This window comes from Sorghum bicolor, chromosome 7, assembly GCF_000003195.3.
Source record: "Sorghum bicolor cultivar BTx623 chromosome 7, Sorghum_bicolor_NCBIv3, whole genome shotgun sequence".
NCBI classification, from domain to species: domain Eukaryota; kingdom Viridiplantae; phylum Streptophyta; class Magnoliopsida; order Poales; family Poaceae; genus Sorghum; species Sorghum bicolor.
In genome coordinates this window covers 3004255-3015995 of record NC_012876.2, presented here as the reverse complement: position 1 = coordinate 3015995, position 11741 = coordinate 3004255, and the positions used below count along the sequence as shown (strand labels likewise).

The 11741-nt window shown below is 42.5% G+C and overlaps 2 protein-coding genes across 3 annotated transcripts; both read left to right on the top strand.

The window, feature by feature from the left end:
* On the top strand, positions 384-5688 carry LOC8076539 (organelle RRM domain-containing protein 2, mitochondrial). The gene is made up of 4 exons (XM_002444975.2): positions 384-557; positions 1480-1548; positions 1624-1730; positions 5176-5688. The coding sequence occupies exons 1-4, from the start codon at positions 437-439 to the stop codon at positions 5299-5301; spliced, it is 423 nt and encodes a 140-aa protein (XP_002445020.1). The 5' UTR covers positions 384-436; the 3' UTR covers positions 5302-5688.
* Positions 9410-10906, top strand: LOC110436801. Of its 2 annotated transcripts, none has more exons than XM_021464310.1 (2): positions 9410-10000; positions 10442-10906. In XM_021464310.1, exons 1-2 carry the CDS (start codon positions 9678-9680, stop codon positions 10497-10499), a joined length of 381 nt encoding a protein of 126 aa, XP_021319985.1. In that variant the 5' UTR covers positions 9410-9677; the 3' UTR covers positions 10500-10906. The 2 variants fall into 2 exon arrangements, with proteins under 2 accessions (XP_021319985.1, XP_021319986.1); XM_021464311.1 differs by having other exon boundaries at positions 10160-10906.

The following is an 11741-nucleotide window of genomic DNA, read 5'->3' as shown; positions in this document are numbered from 1 at the left end:
ACCTGTAATTTGTGAGACGAATTTTTTGAGCCTAGTAATTAGTCTATAATTGAATAATATTTGTCAAATATAAATGAAAATAATACTGTCTTTTTTTAAAAAAAAAAACTAAACAGGGCCTGAATTTTGTAAAACTATATTCGCAAAAAAAAAGAAGTAAAACCATACTCCAAACAGCCCGGGCAAGGGCCCGAGAAGTGAAGATCTCAACCATTAAGCTGCTAATCCGACGGCCACGGGATATTGCTTGCGGAAAAAGAGAAGCAAAACGAGAGAAGGGTATTCTGGTCAATTTCACAGTAAAACCCTGCCGCCGCTACGGAGGGGGTAAAATGGTCATTTAACGCGGAGCCCTAGAAGGCTCTTAAACCCCAGGTCGGCGCATCCCTAGTTCCACCACCAGGCTCTCAGCACCAAAATTCCGGCGGCTGCGGCGATGGCGGCGGCTGTGGCGAGGTCAGGGTTCCGGCGCATGTTCTCTGTCTCCGCCTTCGCACCGCCGAAGGCGCCCGCCCCGCGCCCCCAGGCCGACCCCTCCCCCAACCTCTTCGTCTCCGGTGCGCCTCCTCCTCCTCCTCCCTTCTCCTGTTTCTCTTTTTCTGGTGAAACCTATGGCTGCGATCTCCTCCATTCGTTTAGCTCGAATATTGAATCTCTGGGCTTGGTGTATGGTCGTGCAGCCGTGATTTTACCTGTCCGTTAGGTTTGGTAGCGCTGGATCTCGTCGTGATTAATGTGTAGAAATGGTTTAATTGTTAGCTTGCTCCTCGGAAATCTGGGTAAAATTTTGAGGTGTGTACTGATTGCGAATGAAATCACGGAATATGCATCCACGGTGCTGGAGACTGACGATGTAGTTTTCTTTCATTCCATCTTAGGCCTTGTTTGGGTAAGCATGTATTCACCTCAATCCTGATGTCCAACTTAGGGTTTTATTATATACTCCTGGTGATTGGTTTAATTTCCATTTATTTATCCCATCAACGGTGGTGTTAGGTACCAATAGAAAAAATTGCCAACAGGCTTCTAGAGAATCAGATATTCAGATCTCATCAGAATGGGAGAGCCCAACAATTGAAATCCCTGACCATTTCCTTGTCATCCCCATAGTTTCAATTGTCTGCACATCAACGGTGGTGTTGGCTCCCAATAGAAAAATTTGCCCACAGGCTACTAGAAAAACAGATATTCAGATCACATGAGAATGAGGGAGGCCAATAATTGAAATCCCTGACCATTCCCTTGCTATCCCATAGTTTCAATCATCTACACTTGGGGGTGAAATTTTAGCCAGCTTAGTTTGTGATTGTGGACATTTGACAGAAAATGGCATCTAATTGGTTTGGATGTTGCTAATTTTTTACAGTCTTAACAAAATATAATGATGCAGTAGTAATCACATTTCTATTACAGAATTAGAATTAGGATATTCTGTCTCTTTGTTTCCATTCAATTCTGATTTCAACATCTAATTTGCAGGATTAAGCAAGCGTACCACAACTGAAGGACTTAGAGACGCCTTTGCGAAGTTCGGTGAAGTTGTGCATGGTATGGCTTTCTCCTTCCTTTGCCATTCTTTTTGCGCTAAGGATGTGAAGCTTCTCATTTCTCTTCCAATTGCAGCTCGAGTTGTGACCGACCGTGTCAGTGGGTTTTCGAAGGGATTTGGCTTTGTAAGGTATGCTACAACTGAAGAGGCAACTAAAGGAATAGAAGGAATGGATGGAAAGGTATGGTTACTTTACATTTATTTTGTCTTAAATTGGCAGAGTGCTTCTGTTTTATAGTGCTTGCTGCAGTCATTTTCGGGACCAATGCAGCAATCCTGCCTAAAAAGTCTCTCTAAAGGGGCAAAACATTAGTGTGAACTATGCTCAGAACATAGATTTCTCATGTTTGTACGGTGGACACAGTCCATAGCCTCTCTTTATTTGACCCTTGGTTGGTTCCTTCCTGTCTGACTATTCTTTCCTCTGCTCAAGGTCACATGCCTCTACCCTCTCTTCTGGTGAGACTGCCACATCAGGCAGACACTTCTGTCAACCCTAGGCAGTTGTTCCATGCTGTCATGCCTTTTGATTGTTTCCCTGTAGTGCGTTCTTTGCTGCCTGATGCATAGTGAGAACTGGTGAAGATGAACCTGATCCGATTGCCCATTTAGTGGCAATTGGGAGGCATCCCAGATTTTTGTGTCTACTTCGTTTTTATGTTATGAAATGGCAGTGAGGAGATCTGAAAGGCCGGTCTTACGGCTGCCTCCCTGTTTCCCAGATATGATGAGTCTCTTGTCTTCTAGGAGTGGGATGGTAGTAGCATGACGTGATTCGGCGAAAGGTTCTCTGAGCCATATACTCAATTCTATTGTCTTTTTAAAATGCATCTCTTCATATTTCACTTCTTCTCTTGAAAATGACTTGGCTTGACTATCAAAATGGCCATTTAGCATTTGTAGTAATGGAATATAGTTATTTACATGCAATACCTTGTTTCAAAATTGAGCCCCAGATCTGTTCAGCGTGTGAGTTGCAATACAAGTCTAGAGCAGAAACATTATTTGGTAGTAACAAATGCAAAAGAAAGGAACTCCCAATCTTTGATGGGCTAGAGTGTTCCATTTCTCAATAGTGCAACCTCATTCCACTTTCCATAAGCTCCAAATATTGTTCTGGCCTGTAAGGCCCAGTGCCTGAGACTTGTTGCCATCAACAGGATATTATTGCTGGCCCTAGAACCTTTAGTTTTCCATTGCATAGTGGACAAGGTGTTAGGCTGGGCCTTCCCTTTTGTAACCTTGATAACATGGACTGTTATACGTGAACTGTATATTACCTACTAACTGCCATAATTTTATGGACATTTTGTCTTGCCACGAGTGCCAATTTGGTTCCTCACAAAACTTAGGAACTACTGTCTCTGCTTAATCTTGCTTGCCCAAGACACATTGCCAGAACATAAATGAAACTATGCTGTGATTGTCTTATAGAAAGGTGAAGTTAAATTTGTGGGCTAAGTGACCAACTCGGATTTCCATTTCTATGCATCTTGGTATGGGTATGGCCCCTTTCTAGTTGCTACCGCTTCTGCATACAACATTCTGGTAGCTATAGTTGTCAAGCAGGACTAGTGTGCAAGTTTTCATATATTAATTTTAGGTTTTGAGTTTTATTCCACCCCTGGCTTTGCTGTGATGATCTGTGCAAGGACGGTATATGAGCGAGGTGGATCTTGAAGGGCCATTCCTTGCATGATTACATCCAAAACTGATATTGTAAATCTGAGCAAACTTTATATTGCAATAAACCTCATATGTTCATTTTTATTGTTCCATTCCATGTAGTTCTGTTAGTTTTTTGTTGGCTTTTGTTTTTTTATGCTCCTTGTACTAAGTGTTTTGCAGCTATCTACATCCTTTTAGTTTTTTTTTTGTGTGTGTGTGTGAACATGGGCTATTTTCACAAATTTGTTTGCCTTGATGACTTATAAAAGGAACGTATCCTCGCTATATCAAAAATTGAATTGACTTTTCAGCAAAACTATTTTGCTGGTCCTATCGTTGTTTGTATCTTAAGATATTGTAGCTTTCTAGTAATATTGTAATTTGTTGTATTGTTTTACATGTAATTCTTGTCTATGGATGATTGCTATGATGACTTCTATTAGGACGGTATCTGAAGGGGACGACTTCTGTTGCATCCCATCTGATTATACCAAAACTGAATATGGTTTCTGAGCAAATCCAGCTTTTCCACTGAAGAACCCAACCAATGATTTACCGTTTTCGATCGTCCTGATTGATGTAATTATGTTTCTTATATTTCTCGCTTTCCTAGTGCCAACGTTATTTATATTATTGTCATTGCCCCTTATCTGTTTTCTAGCACAGTTTTGTCTTCCGTGTTCTCTTCTGGGTCATACTTGTTTTGTTTTGCTATGATGACGCCTATTAGGACGGTATCTTAAGGGTGTGGCTTTTAAGTGCAGCTCTTGTGATTATACCAAAACTGAATATGGTTTCTGAGCAAATTGAACCATGCCTCTGAGGAACCAGCCAATGATTTGCCCTTTTTTATCAACCTGACTGATTGGTTACGTTCTTTACTTTCCAATGCCAAGTTATTATTCTGTTGGGATTGCCCTTTCCTGTCTTTGAGCACAGTTTTCTTCTGTCTCCATTTTTGGATCATGCTTGTTCTTTATATTTGCCATGAGGACTCCTATTAGGACGGTATCTTAAGGGTATCACTTTTAAGTGCAACCCTTCTGATTATACCAAAACTGAATATGGTTTCTGAGCAAATCCAACAATGCCTATGAGGAACCCAGCCAATGATCTGCCCTTTTTTTTATCAACCTGACTGATGTGTTTACCTTCACTTCCCAATGCCAACATTATTATGGTGTTATTATTGCCCTTTCCTGTCTCCTGGCACAGCTTTCTTCTGTCCCTGTTTTTTTTTTGTTCATGCTTGTTCTTTATATTTGCTATGAGGACTCCTATTAGGACGGTATCTTAAGGGTATGACCTTTAAGCTCAACCCTTCTGATTATACCAAAACTGAATATGGTTTCTGAGCAAATCCAACCATGCCTTGAGGAACCCATCCGATGATTTGCCATTTTTCTTTTATCAACCTGACTGATGTAGTTACATTTTCACTTTTCAATGCCAACATTATTATAGTGTTTGGACTGCCCTTTCCTGTCTCTTGGCACAGCTTTCTTCAGTATCCTTTTTTGGATCTTATTTGTACTTTATGTTTGCCGTGAGGACTCCTACTAGGATGGTATCTGAAGGGGTTAGCTTTTAAGTGTATTCCTCCTCTGATTATACCAATACTGAATATGGTTTCTGAGCAAAACTGTCTTTACTATAATTTTTCTTCAGTATCCTTTTATAGATCTTATTTGTACTTTATGTTTGCCGTGAGGACTCCTGCTAGGATGGTATCTGAAGGGGTTAGCTTTTAAGTGTATTCCTCCTCTGATTATACCAATACTGAATATGGTTTCTGAGCAAAACTGTCTTTACTATAATTTTTCTTATTCTCTATGAAAAATATTGATGGCCATCAAGTCAAAGTTTGTTTTCTTTTTTGTATAGCCATGCTGCAATGCATCCTGATATGCAATTCTTTCTCTTCGCACGCGCCCCTAACAGCTCCATTTTTTGTGCAGTTCCTTGATGGATGGGTTATTTTCGCGGAATATGCTAGACCCAGAGCACCGCCGGAGCAAGCAGAGATGAATTCGCCGCCACAGCAATCATGGGGTGCTTCACCAGGATCTTGGGGTTCACAGTAGATGAAGTAATATCATGAGAGCCCCTATCCAGCCTGGGGCTCAGGGCTCACAGCAGGTTGAGAGGCTGACAATTCAGCATCTAATTCATAGATATATTGTGAGTGGTGTCCCAGGTGTGAATGCCCTTACCGTTCCAATATTCCTACCGTGTTTGGGTGGTCGTTTGCTCGCGTCCATGTGTTCCACATGAAGTGGTAGTTGTAGTAGTAGATCTGGATACGGACCAAAACAAATAGCATTACTGTCAATCTGCAACAGTCGAGAAAACAGTCGAAAACCTTTGCGAATAACGCCAGTTGTTGTGCTTGTGGAGATGTCGTTGTGGTTGAATTGTCATCGCTCTTCTCAGCTTGCGGCATGTGCATATGCCGTGTCTATGCTGGATAACGACGCGGCATCTCAGAGTAATGTTGTCTGGTGGGATTCTGGGCTTGATCTGCACAGCACATTTCATCCTTGATCTGATCGGCAGTGCATGGACATGGATCATGTTTTGTTCCGTGGTGTTCTTGTCTTCCTTCTGATTTGCCCATATGGGTTTCCTGAAGTGGTTTGGGCTCGTGTTGCCTGATATGGTTTTTGATGCTGCTGATTCACCATTGGCTCTGCTTTGCCTGCTGATGCCGTCGTCTCCATTTGGTGTACCTGCAGCCAGCCAGCTGGTAATGCACGACACTGCTGTGTGCTGTGCTGTCACATTATCACGTATACACTACAATAAAATGGCCTGGTGGTGTTCAGCCTCAATGGTGTGGCCTCTGCTGCTCATGTAGATGCTTCCATTGTTCCATGGTCTGGCCAGGTTCGCCATCGGCTGTGTCGTCCCTGTCGAATCCGAGCATGGGCGCCACCAGCTTCGCCGGCGTCGGCGTCGGCGGTGAGATACCCAGGGGATCTGGTGTGAGTTCAGGTAACCGAGTGCCGGGCGCCTCAGGGGTGCCTTTCAGGGGGGTCGTGCTCGCGCTGCAGATTTGGGCAGCGGGAGATCCAAGTGACGGCGAGAGGTGCCCGGCGTCGCAGGCAAAGCACCTCGTCCAGTCCAGCTACGTGGATTACGCTCCTTGCACGGCTGTTTATCTATCCGGCTGTTTAGATCCAGATCCAAATCTTAAATGGGTTTTGAATGCGTCAACAGTGACTTGAACCAAACAAAAATGAGACAGTGACCTGTAAGCGTAACACAGGTGTAGCTGAAGCCTTTTTTTTTTTTTGAGGAACAGGTGTACCTGAAGCTAATCCACACAGTAAGAAGGAAAAGATTGGTCCCCCTATTTTAGGTTTTTTTTTGGAGGACATGTCTGATTTTTATTTTTTAAAAAAATAAACACCTAAACAGGTGAGATTCTAAAAATCCCAGATCACATATTTTTAAAAATCCTAAAATCCAAGAGAACCAATAAGGGATACTGGATTCTCATAATCCCAAACCAATCCAAACGGGACCTTAACTGAGATCTGAGGAAGATGCGAATCGCGTAGATCAGATTGCCTTTGTCTAAGTCTTTTTTTTTTCTGCTGTATTAATTGTTAAGTCGATTTTACATAATTACAAGTATTTTTGAACTATTTTTAATATGGGTCACAAACACTACAACTATTTTGACACCTAGCACAATATAATTACAACTACCTCTTAAAACTTCAGCTACTCCTCTCCAATACTAAAGTTTCGGAATAGTACCATGAATAGCTGTAATTTTGTAGAATTTATTCTCTATATTTGTACTACGAAGTGCCTCCTTCGTCTTGAAATGATAAACATATTTTGATTAGGGAAAAGGCATACAAAATAGATTTCTCTTGCAATATGTTGTTAGTTGCTAAAGAACCAATATCGGGTTTGTTTGGTACAACTTATAAGTTGCTTATATGACTAAAATGAACTAAAACTAGCAACCAAACATGATTTTTTTTGCAGCTTATTTTAGCCACGCTTATTCTCACCGCTCTTATTTGTACTAAAAACAGAAGCTGAATCAAACTAGCTTATTTTGACCGCCTCTTTTACTCTATTTGTGCAGCTTATTTGGAAACGCTTCCCAGATAAGTTGTACCAAACAGGGCCATATCGTCCCAAAGTCAGACGCTTTGAATACAAATCTATTGATGCAAATTTTATATCTTAAACTTGTATATAATTGAACTAATTGTTAATTAAACTTTGTAAAGTTTGACTTTTCTCTAGATAAAATACGATTTTATATATCATTCTAGATGAAGGGAGTATTTATTACAAGATTCTTATTAGCTTGCACGGACTCTTTGGCATGACTAAAACATGGAGGATAATTGTATATAGATCAAAACTTCAAATTGTTTGCCCACGTGTTCCAAAACTCTAGTGATTTGGTGCACAATAATAGCGCAAAGTTGTTGATATAAACATCAACATTGGATCTTCTCGATCCCTGACTAGAACTCCTGCACATGATCAACCAACCTTTTTTGGTGCTTTATGCTAAACACGAGACGAAATCAATGTCATAATCTCTCCCACAAATGCTTCTAGAACAACTGTGTACATCACTAAAAAAAGGTAATTAAAGGTGTCCTTTCATTTTACTTTCTCATGTAGGAGATGATACAGTATCTAAACTTACATTCTTGTTCGCTACTTTTAGCAAATTTAGGTTAATATAATGCTTTGAAAGTATGAATAATATTCCTTGTGTGCCAAAAAATTAGTAGCATGTGTTTGGAGCAACTCCAACAATGATCCCCTAAAACAAAACCTCTATTTTGGATTTTGGAGCTTCTATTTTTAAAGGCATTGTTTACTAGACTTTTCTCCAACGATTGCTCTCAATTTTGGTTCTCTACTTTTTTGGATCTACTTGTTAGGCCTTGTTTAGTTTGCAAAATTTGTGGTTTTTGGCTATTGTAGCACTTTTTCGTTTTTATTTGACAAACATTGTCCAATCACGAAGTAATTAGGCTCAAAAGATTCATCTCACAAATTACAGGTAAACTGTTTAATTAGTTTTTATTTTTATCTATATTTAATGCTCCATGCATGCGACCAAAGATTCGATGTGACGGGAAATCTTGAAAATTTTTGCGAACTAAACAAGGCCTTAGTCATATCACTTTCTCTTTGAAAAAAGAAAATCTCCTCTATTTCTCTGCTCTCGTCCCCACCTAGAAGGACGAGGAGCTCCTCTCCTCCCAGAGCTAGACTGGGGACGAAGGGCTCGTAGGGAGGAGGACCTTGACGGGAAGGGGTGAGTTTGGACCTCGGTGGCAGCGGGGAAGTGAGTCGTCGGCACAAAACAAGAAGAAGAAGCATGGGAGAGAGTTGGTGTAGGAAAATAGGAAGCTTCCCTACGCACCCTAAGAGATAAATACTTATGGAAAAATTGAGAGCCTCTATAAAGCAGGGATCTGAGTTGGGACCCTATTAAATTATGTTATTTTTTTAATAAGGACCTCGTTTTTAGATCCTTATTATTAGAGATGCTCTTAGGCTAATCTCAATAGAAGTTTTACGGAGTTCTATCGGTATTAAATACACTAACATGTTACTGTGTATTAAGAGAGAGATGATGAAAGTTTAAAGGAAGTTGCATTGTTTCTAGTGAGTGTGTTGCAAAGTGGGACTAGATGTGCATATAGAAATATACGATCAATCAATTTGAAAATTGACATTTCAAGCATTTTACCAAGCAGATACCTTCGTATATATCAGGTAATATATAGACAGAATACGTCCTACTCGCCCCCTCGACTTTTACACATCAAAACGCATGCACGGTCCCACCCGAGATCGACGCCCATGTGCCATGGGCCCCACGGTCGACGTGTCACATATCTAACACTGTTTGCGTCACACGATTTAGGAAAGCGAAGCACCTACATACATACAGATATTATATTCATTCACGCGCATAAATGTAGTTTAATTAGTTTCCCTCAAAAAAATGGAGTATTTACGTTGCCCTGCCCTGCATGCCACCAATGACTCATGTCCGTCGTCTTCATCAGCAGATTTCACGATCTATCCCAAAACTGACCCTGCTGGCCCCACAGGATCCGAGGGCATTTCGGTCATCTTAACCCCCTTTGAGCACTCTATAAAGCAGCACCTGATCACGTGAAGTTCCCTCACACACAACAGCCCGCTCGGCCCGCTCGCTCCCTCGTCGCTCAGCTCTCTCCTCTCTGGGCCACTCATTGCCGGTTGGCATTCGTTCGTTCCTCCGGCCGGTCAGTAGGCGCCGACGAGGTCTCGCCGCCGCCGGAGTGCTCTCTCTCTCTCTCAAGAAAAAAAACTGGCCAAGAACGAGAGATATAGGATAAGAAAGAGAGGCAAGAGAGAGAGGGGATCGGAGGGCCGGCCGGCCGGGGGGAACATAGAGGGGAGCGTGCGCAGGAAGCTGATGAGGCTCCTGTCGTTCGTGCCCTTTGGCTGCCGTGCTGGACCCGTCGACGACGCGCCGCCCGCGGACCACGCCGCCGCTGCCGGAGACGCCGCCGCCGCCGCGAGGAGGCGCCGGAGGAGGATTGCTGCCGCCAACAGGTCCGCCGTCGGTGCCGCCGCCGCCGCGCAGTGGCGCCCCTCGCTCGGGGACATCTACGAGGAGTACAGCACCGACGCGGCCAAGTCCGCCGCGCGCGCCGCCGCCGGGCCGGCGAGGGTCAGGAAGGCGGCGTCCTGGGACGTCGCTCGGGTGCTGCCCCGCGCGCGCAGCGATGAATACAGGTACAGGACACTGTACCATGCATTTTCTATGAGTTTTATTTTTCCTGTTCAGTACATCATCAAATTACACATTAAAAAAAATCTAAAACAAATATAAGGTACAATATTCTATCTAGATTCTTCTATTCTCTTCTTCTCTGGTGGCTTTTCTCGATGCAGTCGATGCTCTAGATGAACAGATTCCTCTCGAACATCGAAGGTCAGCGTGTGTGTGATCCATATGCCGATCGTGGAACCCGTTCAAAACGCATCTGAATCGATGAAAGAATATCGAGAGTCGTATCGTCAGAGACAACATAGGATGGAGATTCAACACATCCATGATTTTATTTCCTCTCCGGGACCATTTTCTATGAGTTTCTCGACGCTATTTCTTCATGTCTGTTCTACCTCGATGACTCGATCTAATCTAAGAACACGATGCATATGCTTTTTGCACAGGCACCTTGAGAGCGCGTCGTCCATGCCAGCGTTCGCGCCGACGGCGTACCTGTTCTGATCATGGCGTCGGCGTCGGCGTCGGCATCGTCGGCAGCTACCAGTCGTCGTCGACGACGACGATGACGATGAAGACAAGAATCAACCAAAACTACTGTGGGAAGCATATATACAGATTACTATCAACGTATTGTAGAACCAAGGATCTATATGCATCCTTCGGACCGGAATAAAGCTATCTCTCTTCTTCTTCGTGAGAGATAGCGCGCGCGCGCGCGTGTACTACTACTATATGCATGCGTGTGTGTGACGTGTCTATATATACTCTATAGATATGTGATAAATGTGATGATTTGAATGAGCTAGAGTGATGCACATATGTGTGGCATGCATCATCAGTCATCACCATGCATGTAATAATACTATAACTAATAGAATATCGAAGAAGTCTGTTTGGACGTTTGTGTATATGTTTGTCACTGATGAGAGTTGCTAACGAACAGTCCCAATGAGGAGAGGAAAATATTGTATGTAACTCCGCCGCCTGCTGTCCGCAACTTTTTAAAAAGTTGTAGTTATTACAAAAAATATATATTTTTTGAATGGAACAATGGATATGAAACAAGCTGATCGTTGTATACAGTCCAATGCTCCACCTTTTGATTAAAAAAGCAATAAATAAATATGTGTGGATTAGATAATTCCTAGGATTGAGCTCTAAAGAGCAACTCCAGCCTAAGTCCCTAAATTAAGTCTTTAAATTTTTATTTACATGCTATGATAAAAAAAAGTAGGGGCTCAAATTAAGACCAAACTCCAACCCACCTCCTAAACAAGTAGGATAGGGGGTTCTAGATGTGAGGGGCTGAAACTATAATTTAGAAGGGCATGACAAATGAGAGCCCAAGTAGAAGGTGGGTTGGAGTTGATTTTTTTGAATCAAGTCCCTAGATTTAGAATAGGGACTTGTTTAGGAGGTGGGTTGGAGTTGACCCTATTTGTTACTAATTAAAGTAAAAAATGTGTGGATTGGATAATGCAACTCGTTAGGTATAACTAGACCACAAATTCAACAGGTGGCCCGAAGGAAGCATATGTAAAAAAATATATGGGCCATTGGCTGATGGGCTTTAGTCATTCTCTCTCTCTCTCTCTCTCTAGGTCCCTATGGACAATGACCGACTAGTCATGCTTTGCCCCTACCATCGCTACACACTCCACGCCGAGGAACGCGGCACCCCTGCCACTACTCACCTCCATAGTCACCACAATGTCACATCCCAAAAATTCCATTTTATGTTGT